The sequence below is a fragment of the Phaseolus vulgaris genome, chromosome 2 (genome assembly GCF_051622355.1).
Source record: "Phaseolus vulgaris cultivar YP4 chromosome 2, ASM5162235v1, whole genome shotgun sequence".
Taxonomy (NCBI): domain Eukaryota; kingdom Viridiplantae; phylum Streptophyta; class Magnoliopsida; order Fabales; family Fabaceae; genus Phaseolus; species Phaseolus vulgaris.
Genome location: NC_143499.1, coordinates 42,968,001 through 42,989,427, shown reverse-complemented (window position 1 = coordinate 42,989,427; position 21,427 = coordinate 42,968,001). Strand labels below are relative to the sequence as shown.

The 21,427-nt window shown below is 40.5% G+C and overlaps 2 protein-coding genes across 2 annotated transcripts; one reads left to right on the top strand and one right to left on the bottom strand.

Annotated features, from left to right (window-relative positions):
* Window positions 1-8,964: 8,964 nt before the first annotated feature.
* Window positions 8,965-12,436, top strand: LOC137812286 (Nucleotide-diphospho-sugar transferases superfamily protein). Its single transcript, XM_068614215.2, has one exon. It carries the CDS (start codon window positions 9,170-9,172, stop codon window positions 10,142-10,144), a length of 975 nt encoding a protein of 324 aa, XP_068470316.1. The 5' UTR covers window positions 8,965-9,169; the 3' UTR covers window positions 10,145-12,436.
* A 1,052-nt stretch (window positions 12,437-13,488) lies between these two features.
* On the bottom strand, window positions 13,489-15,427 carry LOC137812285 (protein kinase PINOID). The gene is made up of 2 exons (XM_068614214.2): window positions 14,558-15,427; window positions 13,489-14,466 (listed from the first exon to the last, which is right to left on the bottom strand). Exons 1-2 carry the CDS (start codon window positions 15,154-15,156, stop codon window positions 13,638-13,640), a joined length of 1,428 nt encoding a protein of 475 aa, XP_068470315.1. The 5' UTR covers window positions 15,157-15,427; the 3' UTR covers window positions 13,489-13,637.
* Window positions 15,428-21,427: the final 6,000 nt, after the last annotated feature.

Genomic DNA, 21,427 nt, shown 5'->3' with positions numbered 1-21,427 from the left:
AAGCTAAGGGCGGCTGCCGAGATCGCCAACTTAAAAAAGTTGGTTGAAGAGAAAGATGGGCAGCTTTCTGCCTCGGCCACGGAGATGGCCGCCCTTCAACTCGTGAAGGAGCAAGCCGAGGCCGAGCTTGACGAGAATTATGAGGAGGCCGAGGAGTTATTGAGGCAATGCTTCGAGAGGGCCGTTCGTCAAGCGCACGTGCTTTACGGTGGGCCGCCGGCCACTGGTAGCTTCGACCTTGATTATGAAGTTTATCAGGGTCGGTTAATGCCGAGTGCCGAGGCGGCTGCTTTGGCTGCCCAAGAGGCTGGACCGGCCGAGGTCGAGATCCAGGGCGCGGAGGCCGAGGCTGAGGGGGGCGGGTTCGTCGAGATTCAAGATTAGGTTCACCGTTGGCCGGGTTGTGTCCTTTTCTTGATTTTTTGCTTTCCTCCGAGGCCGGGGTGTGACCTCTTTGTTTTGTTTTTTGTTGTATCACCCTGCTTTCCTTTATTAATATGAATTGGCTTTCCTTTCATTTGGTTTGGTGTAAAAATTTGGCAAGTTAATAATCACTCGATCTCCCATTGGACGAGTAGAACGTGGGCGGTCGGTTGATAAGTGCGAGCGTTAAAATTCGAGCAAGTGAAATACGGGCGATCGGTCACTAAGTGCGAACGTTTGAATTCGAGCAAGTGAAATACGGGCGATCGGCCACCAAGTGCGAACGTTTGAATTCGAGTAAGTAAAATTTGGGCGATCGGCCACTAATTGAGAACGTTTAAATTCGAGCAAGTAAAACATGGGCGACCGGCCACTATTTGCGAACGTTTAAATTCGAGCAAGTAAAATTTGGGCGATCGGCCACTAATTGCGAATCGTTTAAATTTGAGCAAGTGGGCGATCGGTTGGCCGGCACTTGCGATGTTAATCGAGCAAGCAGGCGATCGGTTGGCCGGCACTTGCGATGTTAATCGAGCAAGTGGGCGTTCGGTCATTACTTGTTTGGTAGAATATTTCCAACACTTTGATGAAAACGCCTCGTTAAAACCTCCCTGGTTGGGTGAGGAAAGAGTGCGTGTTTTTATTGATTTTAGCTGTAATAGAACTTAAGGTGCGTGGCATTCCACGTCCTCGGTACAATTTTTCCTGAAAGCCATTCTAGATGATAGGCTCCTCCTTGTGCAACTTCTCGGACTCGGAAAGGCCCCTCCTAGTTGGATGAGAACTTCCCTTCATTCTTTCTGGCGTCGCTGCGCATTCTCCAGACGAGATCGTCCTTCTGGAAACATCTCGGCCGGACTTTGGTGTTGTACCGCCTGGATGCCCGGGCTTTGCAGGCATCCTCCCGAATTTTGCTTTTGTCACGCATCTCACTTACCAGGTCGAGGTTGACCGCTAGGCTTTCCTCGTTTAGGGTGAGATCGAACATCTGCCGTCGTATGGTGGGCCCGGCCACCTCAACCGGGATCATTGCCTCGGTTCCATATGTCAGGCTGTAGGGTGTTTCCTGTGTGGTAGTTTGGAGGGTGCACCTGTACGCCCAAAGTACCTCGATCAACTCCTCGGTCCATCGGCCATTTGCTTTGTCCAGACGCTTCTTCAGCTCGTTGAGTATGACCTTGTTGGCGGCATCGGCCTGCCCATTGGTTTGTGGGAGTTCCACCGAGGCCGTGACGGAATTGATGCCCAGGTCGTCATAGAAGGACTGTAGGCCTCGGTCGATGAACTGTCGGCCATTGTCAGTTACTATTGTGTGTGGGACGCCGAATCGGCAAACTATGCTCCTCCATACGAAGTTTTGTACATTCTTCGCCGAGATGGAGGCGAAGGGCTCGGCCTCGATCCATTTGGTGAAGTAGTCGACTCCCACCAAGAGGAATTTGGTCTGCCCCTTCCCTGGGGAGAATGGCCCGATAATGTCCATCCCCCAAATGGCGAATGGCCATGGGGAGATGATGCTATGCAGTTCTTCCGGCATGGTGTGGTGGAGGGGGCCGAACTCTTGGCACTTGGCGCATTTCTTCACATATTCGGCACAGTCGCCTTGCATGGTCGGCCAGTAGTAGCCGGCCCTCAGAACTTTGGCGGCCATCGTCCTCGTCCCGGCGTGATTTCCGCAAATTCCTTCATGGATCTCGGCCCTTTTGTTGGTGATGCATTTTAGCAGGGGGGTCGAGTAGCCTCTCCGATACAAATCTTCGTTAATCATGGTGTACCGGGCGCATTGCTGCTTCATCGCCTTCTCTTGGCCTGCCTTGCATGTGCCGTCCGTTAGATATTGGATGACGGGTGTCATCCAGTTTTCGGCGTCGGCCTCTTCTTCTTCAATAGCCAGACACTCGGCCTCGACCTCCGTCACACTAGGGTGTCTCAGCCATATTTGTATGACTGACCTCTGGTGGCTCTTCTTTTTGGTGATCGAGAGCTTGGACAGGATGTCGGCCCTTTTGTTGTCCTCCCTCGGTATGTGTTGCAAGGGTGCTTTGTTGAAGCGGGCGATACTGTTTTTGGCCGCGTGGTAGTACCGCTGCAGCAAAGGCTCTTTAACCTCGAAATCTCCGTTGACTTGGCCGACCATCACCTGGGAGTCGCTTTTGCATGTATCCTCGCGCGCTCTCATGTCGTAAGCTAGGTTCAGCCCGGCCAGCAAGGCCTCGTACTCGGCCTGATTGTTGGTCGCCCGTAATCCGAACTGGAGGGCTTGTTCCAAGAGGAGGTCGTCCGGCCCTTCCAGGACGACTCCCGCTCCACAGGCTGTTTTATTTGAGGAGCCGTCCACGTAGAGAGTCCAACCGTCCGAGAGGGTGGGCAGTGGTGTCAGCTCGGCCGAGAAGTCGGCCAAGCATTGAGACTTGATGGCGCCCCTCGGCTCATAACGTATGTCGAACTCGGAGAGTTCGACCGACCATCCTATCATCCTCCCTGCAAGGTCCGGTTTAGATAAAATTTTAAAAAGAGGGTAGTCGGTTCTTACAGTTATGGAGTGATTTTGGAAATAGGGGCGCATCCGTCTTGCCGTGAGGACGAGTGCGAGAGCCACCTTCTCAATCATCTGATATCGGGTCTCGGCCGAATGGAGGGTTCGGTTGACAAAGTATATGGGTCGCTCCTCGCCCTCGGCTTCCTGCACTAGGGCAGCGCTGACTGCTTCTTCCGAGACTGCTAGATATACCAGGATTGGGACGTCGGGTCTCGGCTTCTGGATGACGGCCGGAGATGTGAGGAACTCTTTGAATTTTTTGAAGATTTCCTCGCATTGGTCGTCCTAGACGAATTTTTTACCTTTACGGAGCAACTGAACGATCGGCCTCGTCCTCTCGGCCAGGCGGGGGACAAATCGAGAGAGGGCGGTCAGCCGCCCAAGGAGTTGTTGTACCTCCTTCACGGTGTTCGGGCTTCTCATGCTGAGTTTGGCCTGACATTTGTCGGGGTTGGCCTCTATCCCTCGGTGGGTGAGCATGAAGCCTAGGAACTTTCCTCCATCCACCCCGAAAGTACATTTTTCGGGGTTGAGTTTCATGTTTACCCCCCTTAGGGCCTTGAAGACCTCGTCCAGATCCTTCAGATGTTGCTCGAACGAGTCGGACTTCACGACTATGTCGTCCACATAGACTTCTACCGCCCGGCCTATCAGACCCTTGAAAATTTTGTCCATGAGGCGCTGGTAGGTTGCCCCGGCGTTCTTGAGGCCAAACGGCATGACCTCGTAGTAGTAGTTGGCGTCGGCCGTCATGAAGGCCGTCTTCTCCTTGTCCCGCGGGTGCATGCTTATCTGGTTATAGCCAGAGTAAGCGTCCAAGAAGCTCATAATTTTGTGGCCGGCCGCCCCATCTACCAGGCGGTCAATGTTCGAGAGGGGGTAGGTGTCATTCGGGAATGCGCTGTTAAAGTTTCTGTAGTCGACGCACATCCTCCAGTTACCGTTAGGCTTGGTAACCATGACGACGTTGGCCAGCCATGTCGTGTATCGGGCCTCCCTTATGAATCCGGCCGACAGGAGCTTGCCGGCCTCCTCCTTCGCCGCGAGTCGCTTTTCGTTGCCCAAGTCCCTCTTCTTTTGGGAGATCGGACGGGCTTCCTTAAATATGGAGAGTCGATGGGTGATGACATCCGGGCTTACTTCCGGCATGTCGGCCGGCGTCCATGCGAACATGTCGACATTCTTTTTTAGCGCGGCGTGCATGATTTCGGCCTCGGCCGCCGCCAAGGTTGTCCCTACAGCCGTGCTGTGCTCTTCGTCGAGGAGGGGGACTCTTCTCAGCTCTTCTCTTGCCTCTAGCCTGTCCTCGGTCGCCCGGGGATCAAGGTCTACTAATGCCACGGTTAGCTGGGCCTCCCTCGGCCGGTCCTTCCTGGGGGAACGGTTCTTTCGGGAGGACTTTCTCGCCCGGAGGGGAGAGGTGTCTGCCCTTAGAGGCTCCACCCGGAGGCTCTCGGCGTAGCACTCTCGTGCTTCTTTCTGGTCCACGTGGACTGTGAGAATGTCTCCTGTCTTCGAAGGGAATTTCATTGCGAGGTGAGGGGTTGATACTATGGCCATCAGCCAGTTGATGGATGGTCGGTCGAGGAGGATGTTGTAGGAGGTGTTGGCGTCGATGACTAGGTACCGGATTTTGATGGTCCTGGTGTTCTTCCCTTCTCCGAAGGTGGTGTACAAGTCGATATATGGCATCATCTCGGCCTCGGTCATTCTCATGGCCTTGAAAGTTTTCCAGTAGAGGATATCTACCGAACTTCCTTGGTCCACGAGGGTCTTCCTTATGGTGAATCGATCTATGTCGACCGCTATCACCATCGGGTCGTCCTGCTGGCGGTAGTCTACGCCTTTAAAGTCTTCGTCCGTGAACGTGATGGGTGGCATCCTTGGTCGGAACGTCACGGCGTTTACCTGGTGTACCGCCCTGAGGTGTTTCTTCCGGGCGTTGTTTGTGCTTCCTCCCCCGGCGAAACCGCCGGCTATAGTGTTGATAACCTCTCGGTTACCTCTTCTATCGCCCTCCCTTGGGGGATCGTCTCTTCGAGGGGGATCGGCCCTTGCGGGTTGCCGGTCGCCTCTGTTATTTTGGTTTTCTCGGCCGCGCTGGGGTGACCTCGTCCGTGTGGGTGGATCCGCCCGGCCGGGTGGGTCTCGGCCATTCCTGATGAAACGGCGGAGATGTCCAGCCTGGATAAGTTCCTCGATCTTATCCTTAAGGGCCTGACACTCGTCGGTTGAGTGTCCGGTGTTTTGGTGGTACCGACACTGTTTCCTCCGATCGGCATTATTTGGGCTGACCACCTTCCTTGGGGGAGGGATCAACTCAGCGTTGAGGGCCTCGTGCAAGATCCTCCCTCTCTCAACCGTCAGCGGCGTGTATCTTGAGAATCGAATTGATCGGTCTCGATTCTCCCGTCGCCGGTCAGTTCTCTGTATCGGCCGCATCTGGCGGTCTTTTTCTTCCTTCCTTTCTCCGCCGGCCTCGGCACGGGCCTGGTTGCGGAACTCTTAGTTCCTCCAGCTGCATGTACTTAGCGGCTCTCTTTCTCAGCTCGTCCAGGCTGTCGGCCGGCTGCATGCATAGGTTGTCGGCAAAGGGCCCCGGGCGCAGGGCTGTCAGCATGTGATGCATGGCGACATCCGGACTCAGATTTCGGATGCTCATCGCCACTTTACTGAACCTATCCACGAAGGCTCTCAGGGACTCTCCCTTCTCCTGGCGGATGCCTACTAGGGCGATTGAGGTCAGATGGTGCGGCAGGCTGGTCGCAAACTGTGTTTCGAACTTTGCGACGAGCGTGGCAAAGCTGTCGATGGAGTTGGGTGAGAGCTTGGTGAACCAACTAAGGGCTGCACCCTTCAGGGATGTCGGGAACACTCGGCACAAGACGGCGTCGTCCGAGGTGTAGAGACTCATATGGGTGGTGTAGGCGTCCATATGCTCGTCCGGGTCGGTCGACCCGTCGTATCGGTCCCGGTTGAAGCCCTTCCACTTATCAGGAAGTGGGACTTCGATGATGTTGTTTGTAAAAGGGTGACGGCAGTTTGGGTCGGCCGTCAGGGTCGTCTGGGTGGATCTGATTAGGCATGACTCGTCGCCCATTTCAGTCTCGCGGGGAGGGGGTCGGCCTCTCGTCCCCTCGGCCACATCCGGGTTGGGGGGAGAGGTGTAGGACTTGCCGACCACGTTTGTCGGTATGACAGAGGGTCCTCCCTCCCCCAGCTTCTTCCTCATGTCCTCGTTCTCCCTGCGGAGAACTTGCAGCTCTTGCTCATTTCTCTGAGCGGCCTCCTCGGCCTTTCTTCGCATCTCGGCCATCTCCCTCTGGAGAGACAGCAACAGCATTGTTTGGTCGGCTTCAGTCATTCTTTCCATGCTTCTTGTTGAAACCATCTACTTTTTTCCTTTAGCTAGTTTCCCTCGGCCCCACGGTGGGCGCCAATTGTTCCTGCTAGGGAGATGGGACCTAGAGAACTGTTGAAGTCTTCTTCTCCTTCCTTCGGTCGGGCAGGTGGCTGGGTGATGAACTGGAATCCTTCTCTTCCTTCTACTTGTCTTTCGGCACTCGGGACTCGGTCGTCGGGTGAACACCGGATGGTGGGGGTACCTGCGAAGGCACTCCGACGCTCAAGTCAGTAAAGCGGGTGGTTAGCTCTCAGGTAGGTGAACAGTAATAATGACATACCTTACCCCTTGAAATGCGTGCTATTTATATTATTCTAGTGGGCCTACCTTGTTGGGCCCGCTTATCGAGGTGGATACCGCTTAGGGTTGCATTACCTAATTCTTGATGATGGATTAGCTTCACTGATCTCGGTTTGAGCGTTAATTGTAATAGGGTTCGGCCGTCGGCCAAATTCTCATGGTGAGGGCCGGCCATCGGTCACATACCCGTGGCCTTCGGCTGTCTCAGTTGAGTCTCCAACGGTCTCGGTCGCTCGGCCAAGTCTCCAAAAGGTCTCGGCCTCTCGGTCTCTCGGCCAAGTCTTCAAGGGGTATCGGCCATTCGGTCCCTCGGTCAGATTGACTGGGCATCGGGCAGCCAGGTGGGTCCCGGTCTCGCCCAGTACCGATACAAATAGTTTAACTAAAACGTAATAAAAGGAAGTCATACATATCCTCTTAAATCTTTCCTCGATAAATTCCACATTACTCTTTCATACATGTTTTTGTTGGAATACTTCATATATATACATTCATATAAATGAATAAAAAATATTAAAGAATTCATACCAAACAAGTGGTGTGTTCGTGCGTATTGATGGTATTGATGGATGCCTAGTGTGCAAACTCCTACTTGTATGCATATGATTTTTCTTAGTTGAATATTTTTTTCATCATCCTTTACTCTTTTCAAGAAATTGTTCTACACGTGATTTCTAATATATTGAAGTTTTTTACTTCATTTTCAAGTTTCCTTAAACATCTCTAAAAAGTATATGAGAAGTATTAGAAAATGGACTTTAAGTCTAACTCAACCCCATAAAACCGGCTCAGAGGGTTGAGGTTTGCACCCACTTATATACAATGAAAGACTCTAATCTCTAGTCGATGTGAGATCTCCAACACACCCCCTCACGCCGAGACTGCCAACTCGTGCGTGGGACTATATATTTTGGGTGATCCGATAGCGGGTAGCACGATAGGCCCAACACAAACACTCGCTAGGATAGACTCAAAATTGTTCTGATATATGGACTTTAAGCCTAACTCAACCCCATAAAATCGGTTCATAGGATTGAGGTTTGTACCCACTTATATACAATGAAAGACTCTAATTTCTAGTCGATGTATTTACTGTTTTTACATTTTTTATTATTACATGTTAATTGTTTAATTTTTATTTTATTTTATTTTATGTATTTACTGTTTTTAATTTATATATATATATATATATATATATGTTGTTATTATGTGTTTATTTTATAATTTTTTTTATTAACAAGAAACTGTTTAATATTTTTTTGTGTTTACTGTTTTTAATTTTAATAATCGTATTAATTTTTTTTTATTAAATTTGTACTGTTTTGTTTATTTTTTAATTGTTTTACTGTTTTTTTTTTTTTAATTTTTTTTTAATTTTATTTATTTATATATATTGTTATTATGTATTTAATTTTTTAATTTTTTTATTAACAAGAAACTGTTTATTTTTGTTATGTGTTTACTGTTTTTAATTTTAATAATTGTATTTAATATTTTTTTTTAGGTTTTTACTGTTTTGTTTATTGTTTTATGTGTTTATTATTTTTAATATTTATAAATGTATTCACATTTTTTTTGTGTTTACTATTTTTATTTTTAATTATTTTATGTTTACTGTTTTATATTTTTTATTATTATGAGTTTACATTTATATTTTTTATTATGTGTTTACTGTTTTCAATTTTTATAAATTTATTTAAAACTATAACTAAGTTTTTAATTTAATTTTAATTTTGTTAAATAGTAGTATTAGTTATGTATAGATTTAATTACAATGATTAAAGTAAATCTTAATTTTAACATTATCCTTTACGTAACCCTACTCTAACCTTAATGCATCTTTTACATAACCCAAATGTTATTATAGTAACTTCAACTTAAAGTAGTTAGATCGTAGTATAAACGATTTCAAACGCATCCATAAACTATTTTATGATTGTCAATAAAGGTTAAGATTACATAAATAACATAACAATTGAAAACCACTTTAGAATGACGACGACACACAAGAATTTGATGACACAATTACAATTTATTATGATCTTGTCGTAAAAACATGAATCTCAATTTCATAAATGCGAAAACAATTGAAAAGAAATACTATATAAGTCATGATCAGCGTCATTTCTTTTGATTTGAATTTGTTGTGCATGGGATACAAAGAACTTTATTACTAAAGAATTTTATTAAAGGAAGAAACAAAAAAAAAAATTGATAAAGAATTTAGTGACATTATTTGCATGAGAGGAGAAACATTTATTGAATTATATGAACGGATTAGGACAACCAAGTTGTTATTGAGAATGCATATAGTTGAAGAGTTGCACAAGAAGTTGCTAAATATCTTCATGTTTCATACTATTGGACATAAGTTGTACTTGCATTACTCTACCTGCCATTACCAAAAATAATGTCAAGAAATGTTTGAAGAAAAAACACAAACTTCCATGTCAATTCCATTCTTGTGACCCAACATCAACCCACTTCAACACACTGCCACAAAAATGGCCTCTCCGGCAGCTACGGTCATTCTCCTCGCCGCCCTATTTGGCTTGGTTTCGATCTCAAAATCCGCAGACCCACAGGAATGCGCGGCCGCACGGAATCAGAATCAGCAGGCCCTCCGTCGTGACAAAGTGACCGTTCTGATGAACGGTTTCTCGGAGTCGCGCATCCCCCTCCTCCATTCGCTGGCTGTCGCCTACTCACTCTCCCCCATTGTCTCCTCCGTGCTCGTCCTCTGGGGAAACCCCTCCACGCCGCCACGTGTTCTTCGCCAACTGGCTCGCAACCTCTCCATATCCTCTTCCTCCGCGCCCATCTCACTTCTCTCCCAGCCCTCCGCCAGCCTCAACAACCGCTTCCTCCCGCGCCCTAGCCACATCTCCACCGACTCCGTTTTGATCTGCGACGACGACGTGGAGGTGGACTCAAAGTCGTTGGAATTCGCGTTTCGCGTGTGGGAGAAAAACCCTAATCGGCTTGTGGGACTCTTCGCGCGGTCCCATGACCTCGATCTGAACCGGAGGGAGTGGATCTACACGGTCCACCCGGACCGGTTCTCCATAGTGCTCACAAAGTTCATGTTTCTGAGAGCTCGGTACCTGTACCTGTACACGTGCGTGGGTGGCGCCCGCATGGAGCGCGCGCGGGGGATCGTGGACGCAGTGCGGAACTGTGAGGATTTGTTGATGAACTTTGTGATGGCGGAGGAGGCGCAGGTGGGTCCCTTGCTGGTGGGGGCGAAGAGAGTGATGGATTACGGGGACGCGAGGAACGACGGGGAGGAAGGGGTGAGAGTGGGGTTGAGTAGTAGGAAAGGGGAGCATAGGAAGAGGAGAGGGTGGTGCATTGGGGAGTTTCATAGGGTCTTGGGGAGAATGCCTTTGAGGTATAGCTATGGCAAGATCGTTGATGATGTTGGGGAACAGGGCTTGTGTTACAAAGGTGGCAAGATTGTCTTCTGTGATCATTCGTAAAACAGGATGTTTTCACTTCATTCTCTATGATTTTAAATCTACTGTATTTGATTTTACACTTCTCCAGATTTTTTTTTGGCTGGATTCCTTGCTCGTCAAGGAAGGGTTCTTTGTCATTAAAGTTGTAGGAGACATTGACTCCCGAGTAGTTGGACATGGCATGAGAGTCAATTCCAAGGGGATGCTGGAGTTTGAGTGGAATGATGCTTCGCTTGTAGGGTTTCCGACAGGTGCGAAAGTTTTTAATGGAACTTTGAACTCTTTACTCACCATGATATCGATCCGGGTGAAGGAAGAAAGTTTCAAGGTGGAGTTAGGGGATCGTATAAAGGTTCAATTGACAAGTTTGGGAGTTTCATGTTGTTTTGTTGTAAGTGAAAGTTTGTAAGGGAAAGGAGGGATAAGATTTTAAGATCATGGGGTTTTTATGTCAGCTCGACATGTTGAATTTGGATTTACTACTATATTGTTAGCCTGTATACAGCCACTGAATGCTTTCCTAAGGCCTCAAAAACCAGCAAATGGGGAGCAGACACCCTTCAAGATTTGGGAATATTTCCGCGCAACTGTTCGTAGATGTTCCATTGTTGTTGGCATTGCTGGACTTAGTTGTAGTTAATGTTTATCCTTCCTGTAATATGCAAGAAAAACTGGGAATGTGGGATGAGTTAACAAGTTAAACAAATTCAACAAGTTAGGTTGTGGTGCATAATAGGTGGTGACTTTAATGCAGAAATTAGAGGAGGGGAATAAATCAGAGGGGTAGCCAGAGGAGTGAGATTAAAGGATTTAGTGGATTTATTGAGAACAATCTTCTATTAGATGTGCTAATAGTTGGTAGGAAATACATCTGGAACAGAACGAATGACACATCCAAGAGTAGAATAGATAGAGCCTTAGTATTTGAGGAATGGTTTCAGAAATGGCCACATAACAAACAATACACATCCAGCCTAGGGAAATCTCATATCATTGAGCTATTGTGCTAAAATTATATGTAAAGGATTGGGGACCAAAACCCTTTAGATCTTTAGAGGCATGGCACTCGGTGGTGGGAATTTAAGGAATTAGTGAAGGAGAAGTGGGACTCCTAAGTCTGTAAAAGCTCTTTCTTGGGCTCAAATCCTTGAGTGGAGGGTCTTACTAGGGGAAGTCCCCACAAGGATGAACTTAGTTAGAAGATGGATCTATTTAGATACCACAATTTGTCCTCTTTGCCAGCAAAATGAAGAAATTGTCCATTTGTTTTTAGCTTGTAAGATAGCATCTTCTGTCTGGAATACATGTTGTAGCTGAATGGGTATTCAGTTTGTCCAGCACGATAACTTCTTGAGCCATTTTGACCAATTCCATCTTTTCCATATCAATTAAAAGCAAGATCTGGTCTGAAAGGGACTGTGGATTGCAATAATTTGGATTATATGGGATCACACGAACAAAGTAGTCCTTAAAAGAGGGAAGGTTGATGTGGACAAAATTTTCCACATGGCTCAACTTTAAGACTTGGATTTGGACGAGAAGTAAACTGTCTCCAATCCATTTTTTCTATTCTGATTGTTTCTTGTACGCATTACTTTGCCTGGGAACATTTATGTAGCTTGACACATGATTTCTATTTGGATGAGTTTGTACTAAATTCCGATCTCCTTTAAATGTTCTTTCATTCTGTATTGCTGATGGTTTCAATATATGCTTCTGCATACTTGTCACTCTTTCTGTGCTAATTGGCTGGGAAAGGTCTCTATTTAGTAGTTATGCAGAAGTATCGAAAGGAATTGCTGGAATCCAATATTGAATTTTATTAAGCTACTTGACTGGGAATTTTGCCTGTGTAGTTAGACCACCAAAGCTAAATCCAACTGCAAAAAACAGCTTAACATGATCAATGCGGTTCGTCTATTTGTTGTGGTTACTGGAACCAATAATGGGAAGGGAACATTAGACTGTACATGTTCATGTAATTATAATACTGTATGGGATAAGTTGGGGGCATCAATACTCATGATGATTTCTGCTATTTGTGTTCATGGTAAAGACTTACGACTGCACAAATCTTGGTGAGGGTTGTGATTCCTCCTGAAAACTACCCAATTGTGGGCCGGAAGTTGATTAATTGTGGGCATGCTTGTCTACCCAAATGAAGCTGGTCAATTGTGACATGCTAATGGTATTTGCAAAACAGCGTTTAGTCACATTTACTCAAACAATATTCATAGGTGTTCTGAGATGCAACAGAGTAGGGAGGAAGCCAGGGAGTTTTTTTGGAAATTTAGAATGACCTTGATTTAGAAATGTGTTGGAGGGGTGACTTGTTATAAGCTTTGAAAGCTGCAGGGTTTTTTGGGCTGAAATATTGCCAAAATTTGTTGAGGTTCCTAGGGTTGTGCATAATATATAACCTATTGTCTTTTGATTAAAAAAACTATTTAAAAGAAGTTTGTAGACAGAAAAGAAAAATATTTTGAACAAACTTTCAACCAGGAAAAAAAATATTGAACAGGACATGAGAAAATGTAGTGTAGAAGGATAGAAAATAGTTTGGGAGATTCTAAAGCGTTGCAGAGAATAGAAATTAAACAAGATTTAATATGACGACATTTGATAGAAGGAACAAATCTGTAAAGGCTGAAAACAAAGAATTTGAATGAGCTGGAGGGAATCGATTCTTAATTCAGTCCATGGAGATAAAAGATCTTGATGCACACACACATCGTGAACATTGTAAATGATGCTGTATAATTATTTATATTTATACGTTGCATGCTGCAACATGTTTAAACATATCCTATTAAAGTCTTGCAATTCTTTACGTGATTCGCACATTATAGTCAACATTCTCTCTTCTACTAAGTCAGATGCACATATTATTTTAAAGAAACAAAACAGTATGTTATTTTAAATACAAGTTAGGAAGTTTTCATCATATCCTTAAATGTTAAAAGATTGACTCTATAGTGATCCTGTATATATAATTCAGAAAGTCACGCACATTTCTTTATGCTGTTTTTTCTTTGTTCCCTATGCTGAGGCAGAAGCAAGTAAAAAACTAGACTCTAATTACGTACTAATCTTTAATTAGGTGAACGATGAGTTGTAAACTTGACCTTTCTCTCCCAGTTTGCCGTTTCAAAACTAAAGTCCCTTGCTATTTTATAATACACTTTCTAAATAAATGACGATAATTGCGTCCTACCAAATTACATTTTTCCAAGTTAACGAATTTGGATTTATACAGAATATTGACTTTATGTAGTTATGCGGAATAAAGAAATAAAAACTCATATTCAGGTTGGAACGAATACCGTAGTAATCTTTAGTGTGCGATGGAGAAGGAAGAAAAGACGTTACGCAACGAATCTTCGTTTAGAATTGTCCAACCATTTTTACACACTGTCTCCTGTAAGCTTTCTATAAGAGGAAATGGAGAACCAAATTGAGCTTTTAAAGGTAATAAAAATAGTATGTTCCGCAACGTTGTTATTTTTAATTTTGTTCAAAAGAAAAAATCAAACGACGCCGTCTGTTGCTGTTTATGATGGTTGCTGTTTCTGTCACCCTTGACAGGGTACAGCGACGTCGTTTTAGTCCTTCTCGAGCCAGGCACTTGGGGCGGCGTCTGCATGCGAATCAGCGCCAGGTTAAGCCCTCTGAAGAAGGGGTGCTTCTTGACGTCAGCGGCGCCGCGCTTCGACCCTAGCCGACGCGCCGGGTCTTTGTTCAGCAAGCCGGATATCAAATCCCGCGCGTGGAGTTCAAGACAGCTCGCGGGCGTGGCAGTGGGGAACGCCAGGGGCTTCTTTACGATGTTCCGCAGCGTAGCCTCCTTCGATGGACCTGCATACGGCGTGCGACCGTATATAAGCTCGTAGATAAATACTCCAAACGACCACCAGTCCACGGCGTTGCCGTGCGACTTGCCGGATGCAACCTCAGGCGAGACGTACTCGTGGGTTCCGACGAAGGAGCAGGAGCGGGCAGAAACCGGTTCGGCCACAAAGAGCAGGTTCGGTTCGACGGCTCGCATGTCATGAGACCGGAAACCCCGGTTGGAGAAGCAAGAGAATGGACTGATAAAAGAATGCGAGCGAGGGGGAGTGTGACTGTGAGTGTAAGTGTAAGGTAATGGATTTGGAGATGGAAGGTGTAAGGAATCTGAGGATTCAACGGCTGGGATTGCGTCTGAGCAAAGGGAGATATCGAAATCCGAAAGCATGATGTGACCGTCTGATCTGACCAACACGTTTTCGGGCTTTAAATCTCTGTATATGATTCCCAGCATGTGTAGGTACTCCAACGCCACCAGCACCTCCGCGGCATAAAATCTGAGAGTGAAAGAAAAACGGTTGAGTTGTGAGCATTTTTAACAGAAGAGAGAAAACGTCATCGTTTTGGATAACGGTTTTTAATTTTTACCTAGCGGAGGAGAGAGGGAAACGGTTGTGAGGGTGTTTGAAGCGCAGCGTGTGAAGGTCTCCACCGGAGCAAAACTCCATCACGATGCAAGAGAAATGAGAGGCTTCGAACTCCGCGTAGAGAGTAGGCAGGAACGGGTGGTCCAGCATCTTCAGGATTTTTCTCTCCATTTCCGCTCTCTGCGACTTCTTCTTCAATGCCACTGCGTCTTTGTCCACCACCTTCATCGCGTACAAACAGCACGCCTCATCCTCCTCGTCTTCTCCGGGGCTGTTGAAATGCCGGTTGCGGAGGCGGCAGAGGTAGACGGTGCCGATGTCGCCGGCGCCGATGCGACGGAGGAGGTGGAAGTCGCGGAAGGTCAGAGCGGCCTTGCGACGGAATGTGGCGGAGCGGATGGCGGAGTAGGCGAAGTCGGAGGAGCGGTGAGGCTTAAGGGTGAGACTCTCCGGGGAGGGCGGGAGGAGATCAAAGGAAAGACGGCTGAAACTGGTGCTGCAAATGCTCTCGCTACTCATGGAGCTTCCGAGCATGGAAGAATTGAGAGTCTCCGAACTGGCCTCGGAATGACGTTCCCCACCAGCAGCAGTCTCTAACATGGTAGTAGTTGAACAGGAAAGAGAAAAGAAGGTTGGAAATTGAAATGGGAACTGTAGAGTGAATGTAAGCGAGTATAGGGAGTGATGCAGTGCAGAGAGGGTTTATGAAAGACTAGGGTTTAGCGAGAGAGCAGAAAAACATTGAAAGAGGAATAAAAGTTGGATGGTACGAGCCGTTTCAGAGCAATAAGAGGGAGGAACAGGTTGGGCCAGAAACAGAGAGAGTGGTGTTAAAGAAAGGAGGCGATACAGGAGAAGGTAGTTGTGTTGTATTTATGCTGAACACGTAGGAAGGAGGTTAGCTAACGTCGCAGGGCACGTGAGAGGGGAGAGTTTTGGCACGTGCGGGGTTGTGATGTGGCAGGGACTGTTTGGAGCATTGGTAAAGCTTTCACAACTTACTGAGCAATCACTAATGAGCGTGTGGTGGTGCAGTGTGGTTGGGGAAGCTTTTGGGTGGTGCACTGTTTTTACAGTCATTCTGCAATGACGGAAACGCCCCTCTCTTCATCTAACCATGCAGTGCAACGGTCAACCCTATTTATGACCAGACACAGAACATCCTGTTCCGTCAACGTCGCTTGCCTTATCTTTCACCTTCACCTTGTCGATGCTTTTTACCATAAATAAATAAAACAACCTTTGCTCACCCAAAATAATAACAACCAAATTACATTTTCCTTTCAATCACCTTAAATATTTTTTCTCATTTAATTAATTCTCCTACCACACATATTATCTACTATTATTCAACTTTCATCTTAAATTGATCATTTTATGTAAATTTATTAAATAGTTTTAATATTTTTATGGCTACAACTTTAAATATAACAATTCACTCTTCTCATCGACTAAATTTCATTAATAAAAATATCAATAATATATAATTTGTGTAATTTTTATTTATATTACCTATGTACACAGACAAACAGTCATTAAATTACCGACTTTTAACTCAATAATTGTATCTCGTACCTCAAAAGTTAAATTACCTTTCACTACATTTACAAACTTTTTTGAATTCATCTTAAAACTTTAAATTCAACATTTAATATACTGCCCTTTGCAATAAATATATATGATATAATTTTAAATATATATATATATATATATAAAAATAATGTTATATGTTTCTTAAACTTTTATTTGTATTCACATAAATAATGTATTTTCTCTATATCTTTTTAATTGTTGGTTTATGACAAAAAAATTGGTCTTTTATCTTTTATTTTTAAAATTTTAGAAAACAATTATTTATTAATTATACTTTAATTTAATTAATTTGAAGAGAGAGAAAATAGTTTTGATAACAAAAAAAAAGTATAAAAACACATAAATATTAAAATAAAAATCTATAATAATAATTAGTTAAAATTATATTAAAAAAATCAACTATTTCCTTGATTTAAATGGGAAAAAATTATTAAATCTTTATCATTCAAAACAGATTAAATAATTCATAATAATTTATCCACTTGATAAAATAGTAATTTGTACAAATTTGTTAAGTGTAACTCTCACTCCCAAGTGCAAACAAAAAAGTTATGAAGCCCTTAAAACTGTTCTACTATTGAAGTTGGAACATCGCGAATCCCTAACATAGACATAAAAGTAAATTTTACAAATTAAATTAGCATAAAGTCAAATATAAGCTAAAAAGTTACATGACCACCATGCCCTTCTTTTTTAACCAGGCTTGATCTTGTCCCTGGTGGGTCAAAGATTGTTGATTTTTATGAAGTTACAAGTTGAGGTTAAGTTGATTAATGATATCATTATTACAAGAGTTATTTATTTAAAAGTTCAGTTTGATAATATTTTTTTACTGATGATTAAATAATTTAAAGTATTAGTATAATGAGATTTTAATATTAAAACTGTAAAGATTTTAAAATTAATGTAACACCGTAAAATTTCCACAATATTAAATTAAAACTTATATAATAACTCTTATTATAGAGATTATGTTATATACATAATCAATAATTAATTATATATAATTATATATAATTTATAATTTTTTTAGTAAGCACTAATATTTTATTAATATACTTTTTAAATTATAATAAAATAAATAGTTAAAATAATATATATATATATATATATACATATCGTCTATAACTGTCAATAACACGGGTGATTACCAGACTTCTAAATCAGGTCATTACTCTCCATTTAATGATCAAGACAGTTTAATCAATACGCCTTAAATAATGAATGACTATTTATGAAATTGTGAAAAATAGTTACATGACTAATCCAAAATACTTATAACAGTCCATTTAAATTATATCACCTGACCAACCTATAAATATTCACTCTACAGAAAATACAATCTATCTAATCTCATATCTTAACTCTCATATTACTAAGAACTTGTTATTCTTGTTCTCTTATTTATTAACTTAAGCATCGGATAATCTTATTTAGATGAACCTCCATTTCGTCGCGAAAACCAGTTGAAAGTTCACTTTCGAAGAACGCCTGACTCCCACCATGTTTCACTCCAAAACTATTTTTTGGTAGGAATAATACATTAAATTAAATTACTTAATTTAAATTTGATATACTGTAAACTAATTTATTTTAATATGTTGCTATTTTGAAATATAGTTTTTCTATTTATTAATATTTAAAAAATAATAATTTAATTTTAGTTTATATTTATATTCTTAAAATTATTTTTTGCATCAAATTAATTTTAAAATTTACCTTTTTAAGATGTTAATAAAAAAATACATTATAACATCAGTCAAATTACTTGTAAATTTTTTATTTATTTTTCTTCAACTTTTACTCAATTTCTTTAATCTTAAAGAATTCAAATTTTCTTAAAAATTTTGTTGTTCTCCATTCTCCATTAAATTAAAAAAAAAACACAAATCTCATTCCCATTACATATTTTTGGTTTAGTAAATAGAATATATATATATATATATATAAAAGCACTGAACCAAAAAAGAAAAACAGGAAGATTTACTGCAGTAATTGACTTATCAGAAAACAGAAATCTGGGTTTGGGATGAAAGTAGCTTTTGGCGTTCACACAGAGTCATTTCAAAATGAAAAGAAAGGTGAAAGAATGACAATATAATGCCTGTAGATGCAGAGACACACGTTTCTTCAAAAAAAAAAATCTCATCAATACAAAATATTATTTTAATATGAAATATAATTTTTTACAATATTTTTTATATTTTAAATTCGTGATACTTGCATTATTTAAAATAATGAGAGGGTAAGTGATGACGTGGCCTTTCCCATGACTAATATAAGATGTCTTTGAAACTAGTGATGACATGGCATGGGAATCTTGTTGAGTCTCTGTCAGCACCCTAACCTTTTAACCCAACTAAAATTATATAGTTCGACAGTTACACATTTTAATAAATAGATAAAAATTATTATTTATACTTATTTCTCTCTCACTTTCTTACTTTAATATTTTTTTTTTCTATTTTTCCATGTTTCTGTTTCTCCTGAAATGTTCTTATTATTTATATCCTGAGAAAAAAAACTAGTTATGTAAAAAACTAAAATGACTAAAAGAAGAGGTGTTAATGAGGAAGATTGAAAACTTATCAAGTGTAATGATTTGATGTGATATGAAAATGATGTAATAGGTAAAAACAAAAAAGTGTAACTATCAGAGTTAATTTTATTCAAAAAAATGCAAAGTCTGTACCTGCGAATTGAGTGAACTTATTATGTATAGAGGATAGGGAACAGTATCACTAATGATGCCAATTAAATGCTCATCTTCACCTAATTTACTTTTACTTGTTACATAAAATAAAATAAAAATATTTATTTTATAAAATTAAATTAAACTTAAAATTTATACATTTTTTTTCTTTCTTATTTATGCACTATTAATTTATTTTTTTTAAATCCTTTTACATAGAATTCCAAATGAACAGCATACACTGTAGAGGGTGAAAAATTGGTCCATGCATGCAGTGTGGTTGATGGGAGATAACATAACTGGGTCCCAAAAAAAAAAGGAATAATTCCCCAAAATTCTCACATGATATTTGTATTATTTGATGTTCATTCTCTCACTATTGTAGAAGTAGATTTTTTTGAGAAGAAAATGTTGAAAGGGACCCATGATGGTTTGGATGGGAAATGGTGTTTTGGGAAAGAACATGAAAAAGTGTGTCAAAGGGAAATGTGGATGGCTGAGAGGGGCCAAGGTTTTCCCAAAAAGGGAAACCCAAATGCACATCACTATTCATGCAATTTTGTTTGTTTTTCAGCTCCATCACAAATTTTTAAACACAGCAAACTTTCATATACTCATCACCACACACCCTTCCATGCACTTTAATTCATTCATAATTATGTTCATTAAAGATAAAACACAAGACCACAGTAATACATAACTAATCTACACTGTCATTTTTCACCACAAAGTTTGAGATAATTATATTCAGTTCAAGTATATATAGTTATTTCAGAAAGTGGATTTTATATGAATAACAATACATAGTTTTATTTTTTTTAAAGATTAAATATATTTTTGTTCTTGTACTTAACTATGATAGGAATAGAATTGTGTGAAGCCTAAATAATGTGTGATGAATGGTTTAAAGGGAAGTACTTAACATGCATAAAAGGGAGCAATAATAATTAATTGGCACCAAGCATACTCTAGCTAAAGCAGAATAATGATGAAGTGATAGAAGATACTAAGAAAGATGAAAGTATGGTGTATATTAAAATCATGGATTTTCACGTGCGACTTAACTGTGCACAATTATAATGAATGTGGCACCAAATTCATACTAATCTCACTCCAAACAAATTTGTGGGCCAAATTCAACTCACTCATTGTTTTCTACTTTGCTATCTTCACAAGCAACTATCATATTTTTAGGGATTACAGTTCATTAATAGAATTAGGTAGAGCTACACGATATTAAATTTTCTAACTATATTTTTAAAAAACTAAATATATGTATCTCGATCCATCTTTGTGCAAACAATATTTTTCATATCAGTATATATTTATTTCCTGAAAAAGAAGGGGACAAATCATCCCCAAAAAATATTTATTTATCTAGTACTTTTCTTAGTTTACTTTGCACTTTGATTAACTATATAGATTTGATTAAAATTGTTATGTGTTTCAATTATAAAACTTTTAAAATACATGGCATAATATTATGGTTGAACATTCATTAAATATTATAATAGATTTCAAGAACAAATTCATAAACTTCTAAAGTCTTGGTTGCTATTAGCCAAAGTTTGTGAAAATGATACATTACAATATATAGTTGTAATTGTAAAATTAAAATTGATGGTATAAATTGTCATGCTTTTTTTTTATCTTAGCACTAAAGTCTTAAAAAATCCAAATTTTCTTAGGTATTTTAATTAACCATCGCGATAGGTTTGATCTTTCATATAAACATTGTTTTTATCTGATAGTTCTAATAAAAAAAAACTAAAATGTAATAAGAAAAAAAATGATTAGAGAAACTCAAATTAATTGAATAAATTAATAGAAAATTATTATTAGCTAGATAAAATAATCACGTATTAGTATTATTTTAACTTGTACAATGTGTAAGATATCATTTAATTTATATAACGAAAATTTATAAAAAAAAATATTTTTCAAATATATGATAATTATTTTTATCAATATCATAATATTGATAAAAATTAAATATTTTTAAATATATAAAAATAAATAAATTTATTAAAAATTATTTATGTTAAGATATAAGGTTATTTTTAATTGTTTGTAATTTTGAAAATTATTAAAAGAATAAAAGTAATAATAAAAATGATAAAATACATAATTAAGAAAATCAATTTGAAAAATAAAATAAAATGGAGAAGATATAAAAACTATTTCTGGTTTCCTTTTATTCAATTTCTTTCGAAAATTGGATTTGAAAATATAATATCAAAAGCTCTCAACCATGCACCCGATATAGGCTCTTAGAGATGTTTTAGTTTTATTAAAAATCTAAAAAAATAGGTATTACTTTGGGAAATAATTTAAAAATTTAATTTCATTAAAAAATTACAAATAAATTTTATTGGTGAGTGTAGGATCAAGTAGGTCAAATAAATAACGTTTATAAAAGTATTCATAATCGCAAGGTTATCATATGGGCAATAAGAATCAGACTTTTGATCTTGTGAGAGACGAGCTTGTTCATTACCAAATGAACTTACACATAAAGACGAAATATTTCAAAAAAAATGGAAAACAGTTATTTGTCTCGCATAAAACAAAATGAAAATAAAAAAA